At 43.1% G+C, this 23,585-nt stretch overlaps 1 protein-coding gene across 2 annotated transcripts in view; it reads left to right on the forward strand.

Annotated features, from left to right (window-relative positions):
- Positions 1–699: 699 nt before the first annotated feature.
- The window catches only part of FBXO21 (F-box protein 21), a 45,203-nt gene continuing 22,317 nt past the window's right edge, over positions 700–23,585 (forward strand). For both annotated transcript variants that reach the window (XM_080821269.1, XM_080821270.1), the window contains exons 1-7: positions 700–958; positions 1,845–1,980; positions 4,051–4,145; positions 11,073–11,194; positions 14,060–14,206; positions 14,500–14,636; positions 15,578–15,714. In XM_080821269.1, the coding sequence (XP_080677395.1) occupies positions 720–958; positions 1,845–1,980; positions 4,051–4,145; positions 11,073–11,194; positions 14,060–14,206; positions 14,500–14,636; positions 15,578–15,714 (1,013 nt within the window). In that variant the 5' untranslated portion in view covers positions 700–719. The remainder of the gene's footprint in view (positions 959–1,844; positions 1,981–4,050; positions 4,146–11,072; positions 11,195–14,059; positions 14,207–14,499; positions 14,637–15,577; positions 15,715–23,585) is intronic.

The raw sequence follows: 23,585 nt of genomic DNA on the forward strand, positions 1-23,585 counted from the left end.
GGTGCAGGCACTGAATTATCTGGATGGTAATTCCTGCTTGAAGGGTTCAAAGCCAGGATCTATCACTTTCTGGATCTGTGACTCTGAACCAGAGACTCCCACCTTTATGAGCCTTGGTTTCCGTATTCGTAGAATAGGTTTAATTACAGCATCCAACAGCGAGGGCTCTACTAGAGGAGAAAGAAATGTAAAATGCTCGGCACAGCACCCACTCAAGAATATTAAATTGGCTGTTATTACAGCATACTGGTTTAGAGCACAGTCAAGCAGAAGTCAAGTGGCTCTGAATTAACATCTAGTACACGGGATTCTGAGCAAGTCCCTTTAGCTCCCTGAACCTCAGTTTCCCCATGTGTAACTCGCGGAGGTAAGATTTGATGGGGTTATTGGGAAGGACCGCTGAGCTCATGCACAGCAAGCGCTCCGGCCACACAAGATGGAGGCTGCTACGACCCCCTCAGCCCCCCAACCCCCCACCCCCGAGCCCCTCCCCACCCCGGTTCGCCGCTCCCGGACCCACCGCACAGTTGACAAAAACGGGTTTCCCTCCGCGGGCCGTAGCCTGCAGCCCGCAGCCCGCAGCCGGCAGCTCGGGCCGAGAGGGTGTGGCCAAGGGCGTGGGCGGGGCGATCCGTGCGCCCGCCCCTCGAGGCGGGTGGGCGGGGCGAAAGAGGCGCCCTGGCGCGCGCGCGCGCGACGGGCCCAGGTACGCGGACAAGATGGCGGCAGCAGTGGTCGACAGCGCTATGGAGGTGGTGCCGGCGCTGGCAGAGGAGGCCGCGCCGGAGGCGACGGGCCTCAGCTGCCTCGTCAACCTGCCCGGCGAGGTGCTGGAGTACATCCTGTGCAGCGGCTCGCTGACGGCCGCCGACATCGGCCGCGTCTCCAGCACCTGCCGGCGGCTGCGCGAGCTGTGCCAGAGTAGCGGGAAGGTGTGGAAGGAGCAGTTCCGGGTGAGGTGAGCCCGCCGCCCCGCCACCCAGCCGCCCGCGCCCCGCCCCGCGACCCCCGGGCCCGGGCCTGGCCGGCCAGAGCCGCCGCCTCCCAGCCCGCGCGCGGACCCCCTTCCCGGAGGCCACCCCCGGACCCCTGCCCGCGGAGCGACAGACAAAGGCCTCCAGGCCGCCGGCTCCCCGGGCCCCTGAGGTCCACGCCGCGCGGACCGGCCGCTGCCCAAATTCGCATCGGGAAGCGCCCGGCGGCCGGGGCCCGCCATAGAGGGTGACGACGGTAGGATCGCTGCTGATCCATCCTGCGCGCTTCTTTGTGCCCGACTCCGAGCTAAAATGTTTACATGGCTCTGGCGATGCAGTGATCCTAGCAGCCCTTGGAGGAAGCGGACGCAGCATTCCCGGGTTGCGGACTGAGAGCACAGATTTCGGTGTGGGGACCCCGGATAAATCTGGCCCTGGCACACTTGCCTTATGACCTTGGTGGGGTGGGTAGCGACTTCCCTTTCTTTTGAGCCTCATTCATCGACTTTCTACGGTGATAATCAGACCTACCTTTCACTGTGGTTATTAAATGAGATGATGTGTAAGGAGCATTTACGCAGGGCCTGGCCCTTGGGAGGCGCGCGATCAATGTTAGCCCTTGTCGTCCCTGTTATTGTTGCTGCAACTGTCCCCATTTTACTGATGGGGAGTGAAGACAGAGCCATTCCTCTTGCTCCGCCAAGGTCACGCCACGAGCTGCGTGCCGGGTGGAGATTTGAACGAGGGCCACCGCCGAGGCCCGTGGTGCCACTAAACCATAGTGTTTGCCCTGTTTCTCAAGGCTGCCTTTGATTCCTGTGTCTGCCTTTGAGTCTCTGTTAAGCTGAGAGGGTTTTTCTCTCCTTGTAGGTGGCCTTCCCTTATGAAACACTACAGCCCCACCGACTACGTCAATTGGTTGGAGGAGTATAAAGTTCGGCAAAAAGCTGGGTTAGAAGCCCGGAAGATTGTAGCCTCATTCTCAAAGAGGTTCTTTTCAGAGCACGTAAGGATCCGTTGATGTAGCTCCCCGCTTTTGCCTGCTAGTGGTGTCTGGGTCTGGGTCTGTAGGCATTAGCTCATCTAGCTCTTTCTGATACTCCTTTTTCAGTTCTCTCACAATCCCTGACTCACTTAGATGGCCGCGAGAGTCATTGTGTCCTTCTTCTCCCATCCAACAACACGAAGCCATTTGTCCCTGCCAGCTTTACTTTTCTAAAGCCAGAGAGAGAATGGGGAGTGGAGAGGGAGGGAGGGACCCGCCGCACAATGTAGAGGGAATCCAGATCAGCATTATTTCTCCTCCAGGAGGTTAAACGTATTTTTCACAGCCTCCGCTTGAGTTAGGAGATCACCAGTGATCGAACACTACAGATTTTGCCCAGTTGTTTTCCCAGAAGGGTTGACGAAATTCATACGGTTTTTCTTCTCTGGCTTTGCAGGTTCTAACTGACCAGTAGTGAGTAGCATTGTTTCTTTCTTAAGGTAACAAGAGGATTAGAAGCTGTCTGCAAATCAGAATTATTACTCCCTCGGTTAAATTATCTTGCATTCATTATCCCTGAAAAGTTTTTTGTTTTTTTATTATTGCTGAAATGCATGTTTTTTTTGTAGTTGTTTTTGTTTTCACACAAAGTGTTTCAGAAGTTTATTAGGTCATGATTCTTTTCGTAATTCTGGGACATAGTTCACGTTCCTATTTTAAATTTATTTATTTTTAAAAAGATTTTATTTATTTATTTGACAGAACCAGAGAGCACAAGCAGATAGTGAATGGCAGAGGGAGAGGGAGAAGCAGGCTCCCCACTGAGCAGGGTGCCCCATGTGGGGCTCAATCCCAGGACCCTGGGATCATGACCTGAGCCAAAGGCAGAGGCTTAACAGTCTGAGCCACCCAGGCACCCCATAAATTTATTTCTGATTGAGGGCCTAGAAGTAAAGCCAGTCTGATTTATTTATTTTGGGGGCTTGCAGTTTTTTTGTTTGTTTGTTTGTTTTAAGTAAACTGTATGCCCAGTGTGGAGCTTGAACTCGGGACTCTGAGGTCAAGAGTCACATGCTCTACTGAGTGAGCCAGTCAGGTGCCCCTGATTTATTTTACTACCCTGGTTTACTGAAGATTAATTCCTCTTTTCTTATTCTCTTCCTTTCTTTTTAAGCGTTTCTGCACTCAGTGTTTGTTGATACTAAGGTGGACAGAATTTATGTTCTATTCTGGATACGCCTTGCCCTGGCCAAAAGCATTCATATCACATTTTAAAACCGATACAAAATGTTTGTACACACATATTTGGGTGCCAGATGTTTTTGATGCACTTGGTCATGACCTGCTAGTTCAAATCCTCTAATTCTAGTCCAGCTGGTTTTGTGTGCATTTCTAACAGCCTGTGTATTTGTGTAGTAATGATGAATTATTGTGTTTTTTTCCTTAGCTCCCTCTTTCCCTGTACGATTGCCTAATTAGAAATATGTCAAGGACTTTGAACATAGCAGGAATAGACTTAAGATTGATCTGTGGGCAGATGATTACTTTGGCTCAGGACCCTTATATTCTTGCGTGCACACAGGTTGATATGAAATTTCCTGCCTACTTTCAAACAAAGTGGGAGAAGTAATAGAATTTTAAAGCTCATTGGTACCACCACCTCAATTTACCTAGGAGAAAATAGGCCCAGTGGGTTAAGTGAATTGCCAAGGTACTAGGCTTCTCTCTGGCCCGTTGCTCCAATTTGAGTACAACATAAATTGCATGAAATCACTGTTGTAAATTACGATATTTTGTATTTCTAATCCTTGTTTCAGAGCTGGTTTTCCTCACATTAGTACTCTGAGTAATTTCAGGAATTCCAGACTATGAAAATATAATTAATTTACAACTGGCAGTAAGATCTGAACAAATTATTGTTACTCTCCATGTCACTTTCCACCCATGGTGGGTGGTGCAAGCTAGTGTAGGACAGCTGTTACTGCTTCCACGCACTTGAGCATCTCTGTTTGCAACTCAGAATTGTGTGTGAGAGTGACAGATCATTCATTGCCTGTTATTGAGGCCTGTTTGTATATGTCTCCTTCATAGGTCCCTTGTAACGGTTTTAGTGACATTGAGAATCTTGAGGGACCCGAGATATTTTTTGAGGATGAATTGGTGTGTATCCTAAATATGGAAGGAAGGTAAGTCATGGTTTTAGCAGGGATTGTTTTTTGTTTGTTCATTCTAATAATGCCCAGAATTAACTGCTATAATTTGTATGTGGCTGAACCCTGGGATATGTTTTCCAAATATTTCATGTCTTACCATAGTTATATTTTTTAAAAAAATTCTGTATAAATAATGTAAATACACTGAGACAATTGATATTTAAAGAAACCTTGCAGAAATCCTTTTGGGAGGAAAAGAGAATTAGTGTTTATTCCTGCTATGGGTTAAATACTATGCTCGGCACTCATATCTATTATGTCATTTAGTAATATAAACTACCCTTCCTTTATGATCGCTCCACCTACCATCACCAAATTTGTCTGTTACGGATTTTTTCTGATTTCTTAGGCATGTTTTAATTTAATGGAGGATTTTTTTTTTATGATTTCTGAATTTCATTAAGAAATAATCTTACTTTGGCCATGAACATTGTTGGCATCTGATTGAACCTCTCTCTCCCCTGATCAAGAAGAATCCATCATCTTTTGTTTGTTGTTTAAAATTTTTTATGCCTCATATTTTTTGCTGCAAAGGTTGTTTTCCAATTTACCTAAAAGATGACTTGGCTTCCAGTTTAACATACCTATGAAAAAGATTTTCTGCTCTGAAAGTTCTGGAAACTATTAGTGATAGAAGATAAGAAGGCTAGCTTAGCATCTTCCTTAGAGCTTACTGTGCAGTATCTCACAAACAAGTTGTAGGATATGTTCCTTGTTCTTTTTAAAGGGGTTTATGAGAGAGAGCTATCTATCAGTGGAACAACTGTAGGGGAGAGGTAAGATGTGCCACTATTCTAGGCCTTGGATGAGTTCAGATGCACAGGTCATTTTTCCGTTTCTATTTTGGTTTATCTATAAATGAATTGAAGTATGATCTAATAGTCAGTATTGTGCAGCCTTAAAAATAAAAGCTGACCTGTCTTTTTTACATATATATGAGTATACTTTCAAATACATAAATGTAATGTCAAATATATTAAATTTATTGGTTTAGTTTTGATTTGATGTTGAGTGCAGACTTTGTTTTTTCTTGCTTACACTGTTTCTCTTTCCCCCCCACTCCCTCCATTTGCATTGGCTTTCCCTGTCCCACCCCTGTAGTTAATGAGGACAGCTTAGCCTATGTTCTGACGTGCTCATACACATCAATATATATGGGAATGGAGGGAGATGATTTATTTCACAGAACTGTGATCATAAAATAGGTGCTTTTCTGTATCTTTTTTTTATTCAGCATTACCTTGTGGAAATCTAATCAACTGATAAAAAGTCAAATTCACTTTATTAATGGCTGTATACTGTTTTACAGCACACACTGTAACTTATTTAACTATCCCACTGTTGATGACCAACCACTTTCTTCTCCATCTTATCTTATTGTGGAGGGTGATGGTTTTGTGGTCTAATTTCTAAGTAATAGGCTCCTGGGAATGAGTGTCCAAGGTCAGACTATAGAATGTTATGAAAATCATAAAAGATAGCATGTCCTTGACTGGGGAGACTTACCGTTACAAAAATGTCAGTTCTTCTAAAATTAACACATAACCCTGGTGCCATTCCAATTAGGATCCAAAAAGAGTTTTTTTGTTTTAATTGGATAATATGCTGAGAAGAATAAATTCACTAGACAAGCCGAAAAAAATTTTTTAAAATAATCACATTGTAAATTTTGCATCACTAGGTAATAGGACATAGATGAAGCTCGCTATAACCAAAACAGTGTTTAAATAGAAGTTGAGAGCTACATCAGTGACAAAGAAGAATTCAGAAACGTGTCCCAGCATAGAAGATAATTTAATATATTTAAAGGCAGAGGGGGAAAGGTGCCATATTTAATGATTGTTATTGGAAGTAACTGAATATTCATCTAGAAGAAAGTAAAACTGCTATCATATATAAAAATTAAGTTCCAAAAGATTAAATAACCTAAATTTAAAAATTATCACCATGAAAATTCCTCAATAAAATAACAGACTTTGTGTCTAATCTGGGGAGACCTACTTAACTAAGACCAATGATACAGAAACAATACAAGAATATAGACAGGGTTTTTTGTTTTTTTCTTAAGATTTTTACTTTTTTTTTTTTGACAGAGACACAGTGAGAGAGGGAACACAAGCAGGGGGAGTGGGAGAGGGAGAACAGGCTTCCTGTAGAGCAGGGAGCCTGATGCAGGGCTCGATCCCAGGACCCTGGGATCATGACCTGAGCCAAAAGCAGATGCTTAAGGACTGAGCCACCCACGCACCCCTAGACAAAGAGTTTTGCAATAAAAAATAAACTTCCTTTTGACCAAAGAAACCATTAAGAAGTCAGTAGAATTCTTAAAATTTCTTTTTTTTTTTTTTTTTTAAGATTTTATTTATTTATTTGACAGAGAGAGACAGCGCGAGAGAGGGGATACAAGCAGGGGAAGTAGGAGAGGGAGAAGCAGGCTTCCCGCTGAGCAGGGAGCCCATGTGGCACTGAATCCCAGGACCCCGGGATCGTGACCTGAGCCGAAGCCAGACGCTTAATGACTGAGCCATGCAGGTGCCCCAAATTCTTAAAATTTCTAAGAAGAAATTGAAAAAGGTACAAAAGAGGAGGACATTCACAGAAGAGCAGATCCAAAGGGCTGAGAATCCTGTAGATGTTTAAATTCACTCTGCAAGGAAATCTTAAATAACAACGAAATACTGACTTTTTTACTTAGAAGACTGGCAAACATGACTAAACATGTGCAGCCAGCTAAAAAGCACAGTTACGGTCTTTTTAGAAGTGAGTGTCATAGATATGTCACCTCTTGTCCTGACACATATTTTGAGCCTAAAATGGTTATTTTTAAATAAGAGGGAATACTCACATTTTAAAATATTTTCGGATGCTGGTTTTGTTGAAGGACTGTGTTTGTATTCATTCCTGGCAAGTGCTTATTGTGCAAATATGGAAAGCATCGGAAGGAAGGATAGTTTTCCATAAATGCTGAAGCACCAATCTCGATATTTGAAAACAATTTGCATTTATGGTGTTCTGTGTGATCTTTAAAAAGAGTACATCTACAGTAAAGATTTGAAACAACCTATTAAAAATGGCATATGCTGTGCCTGAGGAAATGACCCAGAGTGACCATCACTGAGACATATTTCAGTAAACCTACTGGATTTTAAAGACAGAAAAGTCTTTTGGGCATCCAACCAAAAAAAATGAAGTCACTTACAAGGTTAAGAGAATCAGAGTATCATCAGACTTCTCAACAATTGCTCTGTGTCAGAGGAAAAAAGAGTAATGTATTTAAGGTGCCGAAGGATCAGAAATGTCAGCAAGGATTTTTATATCCAGCCAAACTGACTTCAAGTACAAAGGCTGCAGACAAACTTAACCAACTTGCGGGGACTTGGGGACTTTTGAGTCCTTCAGGAGAAATGTGCTAGAGAATGAGCTTCAAACAACCAAAACAACCAGAGAGACACTGGCACAAGAACTAATGGTGAGCATTAAATATATATTTGCTTTTAGAATTCAATCCAAGTGACAGTTAATAGGTAGAAAGTATTGTATGTAATGGCCATAAGCCTTTTCAGTATAGATCCAGTACAGTTGTTTAAAGAAATTAGCAGAGAATAGGGGAGAATGGAAACAAATATTTAGCTGTTTTTAGTACTCATCAAGGTGATGAAAATATTGGTCTTGTTATTCTGAGGCTGGGCATGTGTTTGCTTCTAAGCTGTGGAATAAAGCAAACGAGTACCTGGGTAATATTCTAATTCATCCCTGGTGTTCTGGAGAAGCAGGATATTCCTGGAAGAAAAAAAGTTAGAGGCACAAAACAGAAGATGTTTAGTTCTGAATTTGATTTAGAAGTGTCGGCATGAATTCATGAGATATATTTAAAAATATGTAGGAGTGTGTATGTGGATACACACACATAGATACACTAGACTTCCTATTTCTGTCTGTTGGAAAGGTCTAGAAACAATAACCAATCTAAGTAGAAATGATGATCCCTAGTACCCAGAAGGCGATCTTGATACACCCTTTCCCATCAAAAGAAGCCATGGTTTTGGGGAAAGGGCTGATTCTAGGTCTGATTCCAGGTCATTGTAAAAAGATGAGGCTGGAGCATCTTGGAAGTCTGGAACCAGATAGCAGTAGAAGTACCAGTATTTCATGTTGTAAGTGTTCAGGGGCCAACATGGAGAGGCTTCCATTGGCCAGAGATGTGATTTGAGCAGCAGTGTGAATAATAACTGGGATGGGTTGGATCACACCAACTGTGTATAGCTCTGTTAGTTCATAATAATACTCAGGAACAACTAATTGTTCATCTTTGGAGGATAATAAGAATCCAAATTATTTTGAAAAACAAAAGGAAAGACATGACCATTTATCCTACCTTTCCTAAATACTGTGCCACTGGGGGAATCAAATAGTGGATGAGGGGAAATTATTCCTTATAGAAATGCTCCAGCTAATAAATGAAGAAAGGATGGTGGAATTAGAATATCACCACTTTGCAACTTCTAATGAATTAATGGACCTGGGCACTAATGAATTAATGGACCTGGGCATTGAGGAGCAGTGGCTGCTAACATCACCGAAAGGGCCAGCCAAGGCATGATTGCCTCCTGATGGAAGGACTTCACTACCACCTGTGAAGTAGTCTTGCCAAATAAATGGAATCTGAATCTGATCAAGCATCTACATCCAATTTACAGGAAATTCTGAAGACAGAAGATCATGTGAAACCATACCTTGTGGAAGCAATCAACCAATTCCAGACTGTGGGAAACTGCAGGTCACACAACCAGGTTTCTTCAACAAATCAAGTGCAAGGGAAAGAAAAGATGGAGGGGGATCCTGTGCATTAAGAGACTTGAATGACCTCAAAATGGGCTAGACTATAGTGTTCGGGGATATACGTTTGGTGAGGCAATGATGAGCATGGAGGTGTGGGTTGTGATGGTTGTAGATGGGAGAGAGGGCCCTGGAGGGCTCTGGGGGGTCTGCGAAGTCGTTTCTTAGCCTGATGGGTGGATATAAGGATGTTTGTCTTATAATCACGCGTTGAGCTTAATTCATGAAGCTGCTTGTTTGTTTCATGCAGTTTTCTAGATTGGCATACCTTACAACTCAAAGGTTAAAAGACTAGTAGAACCTAGCTCTTCTGACTTTCATTTACTAACTGAAGAGTGAGAGTTCGTTCTTTCTTTTCTTTTTAAGATTTCATTTTTTTGAAAGCGATCCAGAGAGAAAGCAGAAGCAGGTGGCGGGGGGAGGGGCAGCACAGAGGGAGAGGGAGAAGCAGGCTCCCCACTGAGCAGGGAGCCCAGTGTGGGTCTCAATCCCGGGACCTGGAGATCATGACCCGAGCCGAAGGCAGTTGCTTAACCGACTGAGCAAGCGAGGCGCCCCATAGAGTTCTCTGTTTCTGAAGCCACACTGATAAACTAATCAGTCTCCCTCCTATTTCCCATGATCCATGTGTGCATTTGGAATATCTGGTGAAGCATTTCATTTACTTAGCAAGTATTAAGCATCTGCTGTGTACCAGGCTCTATCTCAGGCACTGAGAATACGCTCATGAACAACACAAAAAGCCCTGTCTTCATTGGGCTTCCATTCTTAGTGGGGGAGATAGTCACTAACCAAGTTAAGATGATTGATTACATTAGAAGATGCGAATTGCTGTAAACAAATACTAATCAAGGAGGGATATTTGGCTTGGTGGTGAGAGGAGAAGACCTAACTCGAGATGACATTTGAATGAAAACCTGAAGGAGGCGAGGGTGCAGACTGCAGATCCCCAGGGAAGGAGTGTTGTAGTCAAGGAGCTGAGAGTGCTGAGGCCTGAGGTGAGCACCACCAGGTGTGGTGAAGGAACGACCGGGAAGCCGGTGTGGCCAGAGGCCTGGAGGAAGCAGGGAAGACCAGAAATTGAGGTCAGAGGGGCCATGGGGCAGAGTTTAAAGGACCTCTTAGGTCATCGTTAGGAGTGAGGCTTTTACTTTGAGAAAAGTGGAAAACCCATGCTGTGACCTGTGCTGTGACTTACCATGCTAAATGAGGCATTTGGACTGCCATGTGGAGGGGAGACTATGAAGGGGCAGGGTTGAAGCTGGGAGCTCAACTCAGGTGCTTTTATAACACAGACAGAAGATGTTGGGGACTTAGTTGAGTGAGTGAGAAGTGTTCACATGTCTGGTAGACTTTGAAGATAGAACAAATAGCACGGGTGGATGGGTTAGATGTGGCCTCTGAGAGCAAGCGAGCAAGGAGCTCAGGAGAACTGCAAGGTTTTTGGCCTAATTGCAGTGGCAGAGTTGCCTTTACCTGAGGGGGATGACTGGGAGGGGACGCATGCATAAGGAGTTCACCAGACACCCTTGTGGGGATGTGGAGTAGCAGTTGGATATACACGTCTGGGGTTTAGAGCAGAAATGCATACTGGAAAATAAACTGAGGGCTGTCAGTGGAAATAACATTTGAAACCGTGAGATGGGATGAGATCACCATGGAATAAGCGTAGAAAGAGAAAAGCGTTAGCCCAAGGCCTGAGTTCCCTAAGGCAGGTGCCCAGGGGCCAGCAAAGGATTCCAGACACCTCACCCCTGGTTTGTGAGCCTCAGCCAGCTGCCCCGGCTTTCAGGTTTCTCCTGGATTTCTTTTTAGTAAATCTGAAGCCAAACAGGTCAGTGTTTCTTGGATCTCAGCACGAATAATCTAGTGTTGGTGACATATGCAGAGTCGTAAATTGTGCTGTCTGCCTCCATGATAACAAGTGCTGTGTGATCACGAAGCAATTATATTTTTCTTGTTAAGTAGGCTCTTTACATCCTTTGATCAGTGTGAAATAAAAAATAAGGTAATCAAGGTGTTAGTATCTTGATTCTCATTGACTTATTTTTGTTTGTTTTCCAGAAAAGCTTTGACCTGGAAATACTACGCTAAAAAAATTCTCTACTACCTACGCCAACAGAAAATTTTAAATAACCTTAAGGCATTTCTTCAGCAGCCTGATGACTATGAATCGTATCTTGAAGGTGAGGCTCTGGCGGTGATCTTTCGACTGGCAGCTGAATTGTCGCTCAGTACAGTAGTGGAGACTGTCCTTGAGGGCGTGCTTATACGGTCTGATCAGTTAGACAGGCAGAACTGCTAAACGCAGAGCTAAGATTTTGCCAGAGTGTTTGGCTGTCAGCTGAAGAGACAGTTTTCTAAAGATGTACCGTCAGTTCAAAGCACGAGGCTGACAATTGAACTAATGAGGTTAAATTCCCATTTTCTGAGCTTTGAAGCATCATTTCCAAATCAGAAATAAACTTGTCCAGTTTTGTCTCCGTGTGACCTCGGGCAGATCCCTTCAGCTCCCCTCCCTGGTTGGAGTTTAATGAGGACCCAGTGTTCTTGTGCATCAGTGAGTCTGCTTGTCCATGACAAGAAGTGAGGAGAAAGAAGTTGAGTGGACAGACACGATGAACAGAATGACTTCGTTCCTGCTAAGTCAGACAAGAACAAAATGTGACTTCATTTTTTTAAACTAATTTAAATTTCTAGCGTATTGCATAAGCCCTGCTATAAATTACGGTTATGAAGTACAGATACGACTGTTCATTCACTTTCATTCCCTGCTCCCTATGACTTACCCTGTTCATCAGTTTTCTTTCTTATCAGTGCTGGCATGGTTGTGTCCCCATTTTATTCCTGTGGTCATGCAGGCTGTCACCGCCTCTCCCAGCAGCCGCTTTCTAAGCGGCACTTGCTTTCCTGAGCCTCAAGGCCGCTGAGACCTAGCGTCAGTCCTTCCTGAAACTTGGCCTTTTTTTTTTTTTTTTTTTTTAAATTAACTCTGCCTGCTTTTTAGTGCCTGCCATAATCTGGGATCCCTCCTCCAAACCCCGCCAAAGCCCAAACCTTTGCCTGTTAGTCTCCAGAACACCCCCTTTGCTCCAGCCAGGTCATTGTCTTCCCATCTTCATTAGTGGTATTCATTTTTCTTAGAATTCCCTCTTAAGTCCTGCTCGCCCACAGGAGTGCAGTTCAAATTTAACTTCCATTCTGCTGATTACTGCAACGCTTGCAGATTTACTCACCTTAGGAGGCGTGCGTGCAGTAGCACTGACTAGTAGACCATGGCATGGTGTGTTTCCAGTGTGTGGATTTTGTTCTCCAGCTCATCATGAAGTTTCTTGTGTCCCTTGACCTTAACATTGTTCTGATCACTGTGTGATCCACAGTGCCTAGTGCAGATTCTTGTTGATGGTGTAAAATCTCATCATCCAGAAGGAAGTGAAAAATCTGTTCCAGTTGATGAAACTCCAACAGCCTCACCACCCCAGAATCTTCTCCTGTGCGTCTTGTAGTGGAGAGTCACCCTACCTGTTTTTTCCCAGTGAGGAATGACTTGATAGGTTTTGTTTTCTGTAGCTTATTTATGAAGACGATGATTTCTTTTTCATCTTCCAAATATAAAGTCATAGTACGATTTTCAGTAACTCATCCAGATCAGTGCTATAGGCACTGGGTAGCCATTGGAGGTTTTTGAGCAAGTAGTTGAGCAAGTGGAAGTTAGCTCCAGGGTTTTGATCCTTGGAGACTAACAAGAATAATCTGATAGGACTAATGCAGTCTAGGAATCATAGCATCAGGATGGATTGGACTTCAGCCAGCAGGTGAAGAAACCATCCCAAGAAAGCCCAGGAGTCTGTCACTAGCTAAGGGGCAAAACTGGGACTGGGGTCCGGCTCTCTTGATGCCTGCTTTCAGCTCCTTGCAATGTAAGTAGGGGGTCAAGAACCTGACCCCTTGAATTTAAAATGACTCCCCCCAAAAAAGTCGTAAGTGCAGCTTCTCAAGTGAAAAGGTCTTATAACCAAATGATCAAGTTAGCCCTTTGGCATCTAGTTAGAAAATGCCCGGGCGCCTGGGTGGCTCAGTGGGTTAGAGCCTCTGCCTTGGGCTCGGGTCGTGATCCCAGGGTTCTGGGATCGAGTCCCGCATCGGGCTCTCTGCTCAGCAGGGAGCCTGCTTCCTCCTCTCTCTCTCTGTCTGCCTCTCTGCCTACTTGTGGTCTCTGCCTGTCAAATAAATAAAAATTTAAAAAAAAAAAAAAAAAAAGAAAATGCCCCAAGGCAGTAGAGAACCAAGCTGGATTCCAGAGACCGTGTCTCTGGTCTACTTTGTCTAAGTCTTCAGCAGCAGGTTGGCCGAGTGTCACTATTTCTCTGATTTGAAAGTACAGTCTCCTCTCCAAAGTTCATTCACTGTCTCATCTTTGAGGGGTACACATTGTAGAAATCCCTCATTGAGGGTTTCAACTTTTTAAAATTTTTTAAAGATTTTATTTATTCATTTGAGAGAGAAAGAGGGAGAAAGAGCGCACAAGCGGGGGGAGAGGCAGGGGGAGAGGGAGAGGCAGATTCCCTGCTGAGCTGGGAATCTAATGCGGGGCTCGATCCCAGGACCCCAAAGAATGTGACCTGAGCCAAAGGCAGACACTTAACCATCAAGCCAGGTGCCCCTCAACTTTTTTTTTTTTTTTTTTTTTTAAGTAAAGTGATTGTCTTATGCCATTATGTTTTCAGACTTCCTGAAATGAGCTCCTTTATAGCGTTTATTTTTCTTTGTAATAGAATATGGGAATATGATTTGTCTCATGCCCATTTTTGAGTCCATAACCTTTGAGAGAGGATTTGGTTTATTTTTTTAAAATAAAGTGTTTAAACTCCTTTGTTGTGAGAATGTGACTCCTTCTCCGTGTACTAGCAGCAAGGTCTGTCCTCCACGAATGAAGCTTACCTGGGGAGATGATGCAAAGAACTGTGGCCCCAGGTGCCTGGGCTGAATGAGCAACTGAGAGGGAAAGGGTAAAAATAGGAACTTATTCAATAATCCCTGTTCATTTTCAGGTGCTGTATATATTGACCAGTACTGCAATCCTCTCTCTGACATCAGCCTCAAAGATATCCAGGCCCAGATTGACAGCATCGTGGAGCTCGTTTGCAAAACCCTCCGGGGCATCAACAGCCGGCACCCCAGCTTGGCCTTCAAGGCAGGTGTGGAATTGCTTTTGATCCAGCTGTATTTGCAAAAGAGAACCTAGCAGAGCAATTGGTTGATTTGAGAAGCTCTGCAGGGTGTTGCTGTGAAGCAGTTAGTGACACTATCACGTGCTCACCGGGAGATGCGAAAAGACTTCTGAGTTCATACTCATTTCTCCACCCTGGACTGGCAGTACCTGCTGGGTCCTGTTGGGGCACTGCTAGTGTCTGCATGGTGCGGGTTGTCGGGGACGATGGTCACAGCATGGGGAGTGCTTGTGTCCTCAGAGTAGATCTCTGTGTTTCAGGCGAATCCTCCATGATAATGGAGATAGAACTCCAGAGCCAGGTGTTGGATGCCATGAACTATGTCCTTTATGACCAGCTCAAGTTTAAGGGGAACCGGATGGATTACTATAATGCCCTCAACTTGTACATGCACCAGGTAAATGTGGGCAAATTAAAATGGAACAATACGTATTTTTTAAGCTCATTTCTGGCCAATTGTGTCAGCTTTGAGGGCAAATGTATTGTCTTTTCATCTCTCAATGCCCAGGGAAACTCATTTTTGCCTCTACCATCAGGATATTACTCTGGATTTTTATTTCTTAACTCTGTGTGAAAACCCTTGAGATCATTTCCTGTCTGGAAATAGGTATTTCTCTGACTTTGGTCAGTTTGTATCTTACAAACACAAAACTGTTAAACTAATCAGGTTTTTTTTTTTTTCTGCACTGGCCTTTCAAAGGGTCAGAAGAAGCTTGGCTGGCCATATCATTGATATTTAGTTTTTATGTCCTTTGTCCTTGGCACTGTTTTCAAATCTGTTCTTTTGCCCTCTGTGCTACCCTGATTTTTTTCTTTCCTTGGAATGGCCTTTTATTCTTTTTGGAAGACGAACACCCTAAATCCCAGGTCTGCAAACTTTCTCTGTCAAGGGTCAGAGGTTTTGGCTCTGCAGGCCATATGCCGTGTGTCCTCAATGCTCAGGTCTGCCACTGGAGTTGAAAGGAGGCATGGACAATGCAAAAACAAAAGAGTATGTCTGTGCTCCTATGAAACTTCTGTACGGACACGGAAATTTGAATTTCATGTAATTTTTATGTATCACGAGATAGTATTCTTTTGACTGTCTTTTTTAAACACTAAAAAGTGTTGACACTCTTCTTATGCAGGCCCCATACTGAAACAGGCAGTGGCGTAGATCTGTCCCACAGACTGCAGTTTGCAGACCCCTGATCTAAATAAATCAAATATTCCTCCACTTAAGCCACAAAAACCTAGTGTCATTCCCAATGCACAGCGGGTGCCCCATAGCACTTACATTGTAGGAACGATGAGGTGTGGTTCCTTTCCATGAAGCTGAAGGATTTTTTTCTCCTTTAGGTTTTGATTCGCAGAACAGGAATCCCGATCAGCATGTCCCTGCTCTACTTGACAATTGCCCGGCAGTTGGGGGTCCCACTGGAGCCTGTCAACTTCCCCAGTCACTTCTTGTTAAGGTGGTGCCAAGGTGCAGAAGGGTGAGTCATTAGGCCACGTTGTGACTGGGCCTCAGCATTCACTCCCGCGGTGGTGAGAGGAAGCGCAGGACCTGAACAGAGGTTCACCAGAGCACTGGGGACGGGCCAGCTGTCCGATCCTTGGCCATCCGTGTCAGGATTCCGATGCTGGGAGAAGGGCACTCTGGATCTTTCTGTATTATTTCTTAAAGCTGCACATGAATTTACAAGTCTCTCAAAGTATGTATAAAGAGTAGGACTAGGAGTTCAGCATTTTAGGTGGATCTCCAAGTCCCTTGTTACAAAGCACAACAGATCGAAGAGGTTTTTGTTTTGTTTTAAGGAATTTTGCTTTTTATTTATTTATTTAACAATTTTATTTAAATCCCAGTTAGTTCACATACAGCATACTGTTAGTTTCAGGGGATTTGGCACTTCCTGTAGAATATCCAGAGCTCATCACCATAAGCCTTAATCCCCATCACCTATTTCACCCTTCCTACCACACCCCACCCGCCTCCCCTCTGGTAACCATGAGCTTGTTCTCTGTAGTTAATAGTCTGTTTCTTGGTTTGCACCTCTTCCCCCCCACTTGGCTGTTCTGTTTGTTAAATTCGACATATGGGTGAAATCATATGGTATTTGTCTTTCTCTGACTGACTTATTTTGCTTAGCTTTATACTCGCTAGATCTATCCATATTGTTGCAAGGGGCAAGATTGCATTCTTTTTGATGGCTGAGTAATATTCCATCGTGTATAAGTGTACCACTTCTTTCTCCACTTATCTTTTGATGGACATTTGGGCTGTTTCCATGGTTTGGCTGTTGTAGATAATGCTGCTATAAACATCAGATTGCACGTATCCCTTTGAATTAGTATTTTTATACTAATTTTGTACTAATGCAATTGCTGAGTCGTAGGTTAGTTCTATTTTTAATTTTTTGAGGAACCTCCATGTCGTTTCCCACAGTGGCACCAGTTTGCATTCCCACCAACAGTGCAAGAGGGTTTACCCTTTTTCCACATCCTCACCAATACCTGTTGTTTCCTATGTTACTGAGTTTAGCCATTCTGAGAGGTGTGAGGTGATAGCTCGTTATAGGTTTGATTTGCATTTCCTGGTAATGAGTGATACTGAGCATCTTGTCATGTGTTTGTTGGCCATCTGGATGTCTTCTTTGGGAAAACATCTATTTATGTCTTCTGCCCATCCTGTAGCTGGATCATTTGTTTCTTGGGTGCTGAGTTTTATAAGGTTTTGTTTGTTTGTTTGTTTTTGTATTTAATAATCTCTATACCCAATGTGGGGCTCAAACTCACAACCCCGAGATCAAGAGTCGCACACTTCCCTTTATATTGGTGCCCCAATATAAGTTCTTTGTAGGTTTGGGATCTTACCCCTTTATCAGATTTGTCATTTACAAGTATCTTCTCCCATTCCATAGGTTGTTTTTTGGTTTTGTTGTTTCCTTCACTATACAGAAGCTTTTGATTTTGATGAAATCCCAGTAGTGTGTTTTTGCTTTTGTTTCCCTTGACTCAGGAAACGTATCTAAAAGAAGTTGCTGTGGTTGATGTCAAAGTGGTTACTGCTGTTTTCTCTAGGATTTTAATAGTTTCGTGTCTCACATTTAGGTCTTTCATCCATTTTGAATTTTTATGTTTGATTCTTTTGCATGTTCCTGTCCAGTTTTCCCAACACCATTTGTTGAAGAGACTTTTTCCTCACTGGATATTTTCCTGCTTTATCAAAGTTTAATTGACCATGTAACCGTGGGTTTATTTCTGGATTTTCTGTTCTGTTATATTGATCTACGTGTCTGTTTTTGTGCCAGTGCCATGCTGTTTGGAGATACTACAGCTTTATACTATATTTGAAGTCCGGAATTGTGATGCCTCCAGCTTGGCTTTGCTTTTTCAAGGTTGCTTTGGCTGTTCTTGCCAAATGGATTCTTGCACAGAATGTCTTTTCATTTCTTTGAGTCTTCTTCGATTTCTTTCATCAGTGCTTTATTGTTTTCAGAGGACGGGTCTTTCACTTCTTTGGTTAGGTTTATTCCTAGGTATCTTACTGTTTTGGCACAGTTATAAATGAAATTGATTTTTTTTTTAAAGGAAATTGATTTTTAATTTTCTTTCTGCTGCTTCATTTTTGGTGTATACAAATGCACCAGATATCCGTAGGTGGATTTTGTATCCTGTGACTTTATTTAGTGGAATCTTTTGGGTTTTCTATATAGAGTCTTGTGTCATCTGCAGATGGTGAAAGTTTGACTTCTTGCCTCTTTGGATGGCTTTTATTTTCGTTGTCTGATTGCTGTGGCTAGGACTTCAGTACTGTGTTAAATGACAGTGGTGAGAGTGGACATCCTTGTCTTATTCCTGACCATAGAGGAAAAGCGCTCTGTTTTTTCCCACTGAAGATCGGTTTTTTTGTATATGGCCTTTGTATTATGTTGCGGTATGTTTCCTCTAAACCTACTTTGTTGAGTGTTTTTATCATGAGTGGATGCTGTACTTTCTTAAATGCTTTTTCTGCATCTGTTGAAGTGATCATCTGGTTCTGTTCTTTTATTACTGTGGTGTATCACGTTGATTGATTGTGAATATTGAACCACCCTTGCAACCCAGGAATAAATCCCACTTGATTATGGTGAATGATTCTCCTAATGTGTTGTTGGATTCAGTTTGCTAGTATTTTGTTGAGAATTTTTGCATCCATGTTCATCAGGGATATTGGCCTGTAGTTCTGTTTTTGTTTTTGTTTTAAAATTTTATTTATTTGAGAGCGTGCACATGCATGCACTAGTGTGGGGGGGGGCAGGAGAGGAGGGAGAAGGACAGGCAGACTCCGTGCTGAGTGTGGAGCCCAACTCAGGGCTCAGTCTCACAACTGTGTGATCATAACCCCAGCCAAAGTCGAGTCTGATGCTCAACTGACGGAGCCCCCCAGGCACCCCTGTAGTTCTCTTTTTCAGTGGAGTTTTTATCTGGTTTTGGAATAAAGGCAATGCTGGCCTCATAGGAGGAGTTTGGAAGTTTTCCTTTCTTTTCTATTTTTTGCAACAGTTTAAGAATAGTAGGTAGTAACTTCTCTAAATGTTTGGTGGAATTTACCTGTGAAGCCATCTGGCCCTGGACTTTTGTTTGTTGGGAGATTTATTTTTATTACTGATTCAGTTTCTTCGCTGGTTATTGCTCGTTCAAATTTTCTTTTTCTGTTTGTTTTTTGGTACTTTGTTTCTAGGAATTTATCCATTTCTTCTAGATTGTCTGATTTGGTGACATAGTCTTTCATACTATTCTCTTATAACTGGATGTATTTCTGTGGTGTTGGTTGTTACTTCTCCTGTCTCGTTTGTGATTTTATTTTTGGGGGGTCCTTTCTCTTTGCTTTTTGATAAGTCTGGCTAGAGGCTTATCAGTTTTATTAATTTTTCAAAGAACTAGTTACTTGGTTTCATTAATCTGTTCTATTGGGGTTTTGTTTTGCTTTTCTATATCATTTACTTTTCTTATTTCCCTTCTTCTGCTGACTTAAGGTTTCATTTCTTGTTCTTTTTCTAGTTCCTTTAGGAGTAAGGTTGGATTGTTTGAGATTTTTTCTTGCTTCTAATGTATTGTATCACTGTATTGCTATATACTTCCCTTTAATGACCACCTTTGCTGCAACCCAGAGGTTTTGGACAGTTCTGTTTCCATTTTCATTTATTTCCATGTATTTTTAAATTTCTTCTCTGATTTCCTGGTTGACCCATTCATTGTTTAGTAACATGTTTAATGTCCACATATTTGTGGTCTCTCCACATTTTTTCTTGTGGTTGGTCAGAAAAGATTCATGGTATGATCTCAGTCTTTTTGTATTTGTTGAGGCCTGATTTGTGACCCGGTACGTGATATATTCTGGAGAATGTCCCATGTACTTGAAAAGAATGTGTATTCTGCCGTTTTAGGATGAAATGTTCTGATATATCTGTGAAATCCATCTAGATCAAAGAGTTCTTAAAGTCTTGCTTTGTAGTCTTCCATAAAATCTCCCCCCCCCTTCAACAGAGAGAGGAGGAGGAAGAGGGGGAGGGCAAGGAGGGAGGTGGGGGAGAGGACAGGGTGGCCACGTTCTCACTCATGTGCAAAGCAAATGCTTGATTTCTTATCAGCTGGAGCTTGGCTTTTCTGAAAGAAACAGTTCATCAAATAGGCAGAACTATCTTCTCATTGAATGTGCCATTTATTTATTTATTTTTTTAAAAAGATTTTATTTATTTATTTGAAAGACAGAGATCACAAGCAGGCAGAAAGCCAGGCAGAGGGAGAGGAAGGGAAGCAGGCTCCCTGCTGAGCAGAGAGGCTAATGCAGGGCTCCATCCCAGAACCCTGGGATCATGACCCAAGCCAAAGGCAGAGGCTTTAACCCACTGAGACACCCAGGCGCCCCTGAGTGTGCCATTTAGAGGAAAAAGAAACATTATTTAATCATATCCTGTTCTTTGGATGACTATGATATCCTTTGGTGAATGGAATAATAGAAAATACCTGAGCTTTGAAGTCGGGCAGGGTTCAGACCTGCTTCCTCTGAGTCTCAGCTTTTTACTCTGTGAAAATGGGGCACGTGTTTTTCAAATGGTTTGGAGGATTGAGATGACCCAGTGCTTCTACGCACCTAGTAGAATTGTGAGACCTACCTAGAAGAAAGTTATAACTTATTTCTGTGTTTCTTTTTTTTTTTTTTTTAAGATTTATTTATTAGAGAGCATGCATGCATAAGTTTGGGGAAGGGCGGAGGGCAAGGGAGAGAGAGAACCTCAAGCAGACTCCACGCTCAGCACGGAGCCTGACTCGGGGCTCCATCCCAGGACCCTGAGATTATGACCTGAGCCGAAGTCAAGAGTCAGACATCTGCTCAGCCAGCTGAGCCCCCTGGGTGCCCCACTCATCTCTATTTCTACACCTTGTTCAAGAAGTAAAACACGTATTGTTGGAACCTTCTGGGTATCCTTCCTTATCCCCTTCTTCCCCCCTGCTCTGCAGAGATATCCACCAGTTATCTGGAAGTTTTCTTACTTCCCTGCAAATTTTTATAGTTCATCACATACGTATATTTCCTTAAATGGTATGTATGGGCTTCCTTTCTTTTCCAATATCTATTTCTAAAAATGTGTTGCATGACTTCTTTTTTGGATAACAGACACCCATTTTCCGTTACTGTAAATGGGAAGTATGCTTTTTCAGCCCATTCTCTCTCCCTAAATAACCCAACCAATTTCCCCAAATACCTCATAAATGCTCTTAAATGGCCATGTAATAATCCACCAAGGATCTCTGCATGATATAAAGCATTTAAAACTAATTACCATGTTATTTGCCATAGTAACTTATTGCTGGGTACAGTTGTGCGTGGTAACTGTCATTTTTCCTTAGGCTGCAGCAAATGCACACTAGCAATGCAGCCGAACAGTGAAGTAATTTGTTAGCACCGAGGCACCTGGCAGAAGTAAATACTGAGCCTCCTGGCTGGGTCCTCAGGAAAGAGAGGAAGCTGGTGAGAGTAGTGGGGGGCACACCGCCTCTGAAGCACGCACAGGGCTGCAGGCCCTCCAGGTCCTCACTTCCACCCATGTTCCTTGTTAATCTGGTCTCCGCTCTGTCCTGGCACCAAGACCAAATAGTCTACTTACTGTACCTCTGTCATTAACTAGTATCTGCTGGCCAGACCCCCATCGAGTTCTTCAAAATTCTCTTGGCTATTCTTAGCCTTTTGCTCTTCTATAGTTCTAGAATCCATTTAGCAGGGGTGCCTGGGTGGCTCAGTTGGCTGAGCGTCTGCCTTTGGCTCTGGTCTTGATCCCAGAATCCTGGGATCGGGGCCCGCATCGGGCTCCCTGCTCAGCGAGAGCTTGCTTCTCCCTCTCTTCCCTACTTGTTCTCTCTCACACTATCTCCGTCACTATGTCTCTCAAATAAATGGAAAAAAAAAATCCATTTACCAGACTCCTTCAGAAGCCCATACGGATATTGACTGGCACTAGAGCTTATCTTGGATTGGAGTCATAGATGAATATGAGCGGTATCGTCAGTGTTTCACCAATGAGTCTGTGAACACGATACCTCCCTAAACATTGGTCTTTAATGTCCTCAAGAAGGATTTATTTATTTACTTACTTACTTATTTTCAGAGAGGGAAGGGGGGAGAGGGGAAGAGAATCGTAAGCAGGCTCCATGCTCAGCTCAGAGCCCAACGCAGAGCTCAGGCTCATGACTCTGAGGTGACCTGAGTCGAAATCAGGTTAGACACTCAACTGAATGAGTCAGGTGCCCCCTTAAAAAGATTTTATTGTGTTCTTCATGGAGTTCTTTGGCTTTTTGCTAGTTTTACTCATTAAGAACCTTAAATTTTTGTTGCTATTATAAATGGTAGTTTTTAAAAATTACATTTACTAAGTGTTGATGTATAGGGACATGATTGATATTTAGGTATAGATCTGGTAATCCGCCCCCCCTTTTTTCTAAGATTTTTATTTACTTATTTGACAGAGATCACAAGCAGGTAGAGAGGCAGGCAGAGAGAGGGAGGAGGAAGCAGGCCTCCCACCGAGCAGAGAGCCCGATGTGGGGCTTGATCCCAGGACCCTGAGACCATGACCTGAGCTGAAGGCAGAGGCTTTAACCCACTAAGCCACCCAGGCGCCCCCGATAATCCCTTTGCTGAAGAAATTATTGGAGCTGATTGTCAACTCTTGGGTTTTCTGTGTAGAGCATCATATTGCCCGTGAATCATGACAGTTTTGTTTCTTTTCTTTCTAGCCCTTGTACGTTGTTTCTTGTACTTACTGTGCTGACTGGGTCCTCTTGCACAAAATTGAGTAGAAACAGTGATAGCGGGTACCCTTGTCTTAGGCAGGACTTTCGGTAGAATGCCTTTCTTCACTTATTTATTTTAAAAGATTTTACCCATTCAGGGGCACCTGGGTGGCTGCCTTTGGCTCCGGTCATGATCCCGGGTTCCTGGGATTGATCCCTTCATTGGGGTCCTTGCTTGGCGTGGATCCTGCTTCTCCCTCTGCCTGCTATTCCCCTGCTTGTGCTCTCTCTCTCTCTGACAAATAAATAAATAAAAGCTTAAAAAAAAAGATTTTATGTATTCATTTGAGAGAGTGAGCACAAGCAGGGGGAATAGCAGAGGAAGAGGGGGAAGCAGGCTCCCTGCTGAGCAGGGGGCCTGATGTGGGGCTCGATCCCAGGACCTGGAATCATGACCCGAGCCAAAGGCAGATGCTTAATATACTGAACCACCCAAGCACCCCTAGGTGGAATGCTTTTAAAATTTCATCATCAAGCATGATGTTTGGGGTATTTTCTTCCATTGGGATTATCCCAGCTGCCTTCTAAATTTATAGTTTGCTTCAGTTTTATTAAAAAATGGGCATTAGATTTTTTTTTTCCAAAATATCCATTCTGTGTCTGATATAATCATGTAGTTTTCTCTTTTAGACTGTGTGCTGAAATAGATTTTTAACGTTCAGTTCTCCTTTCATTCTTGGGGTATATCTGTCTTAATCATACGGATTTTTAAAAACACATTGTTGTATGATTTGCTCGTGCTTTATTTAGGATTTTTGCCTATAAATTTGTGTGTATATGCGTGGTTCTCCTAGACTCATAATAAGAGTTGAAGAGCCTTCCTTGTTTCTGGAACATTCCATCTGTCTTGCCACAGAAGGGATATTGGTAGGACTCTAGGAAGAAATCTGACTGGGCTTTTTAAAGAAGCCAAAGAGAAAATCTCTTAACATGGTTTGCAGTGGGCATAAGATCAAAGTGGAACAGTCGCTCAAGAAAAAAAAACAACTATCTCTGAAACAAAGACCCACTGAATCTCTCAGGAATCCTCATA

Source organism: Martes martes (genome assembly GCF_963455335.1).
Source record: "Martes martes genome assembly, chromosome: 13".
NCBI lineage: Eukaryota > Metazoa > Chordata > Mammalia > Carnivora > Mustelidae > Martes > Martes martes.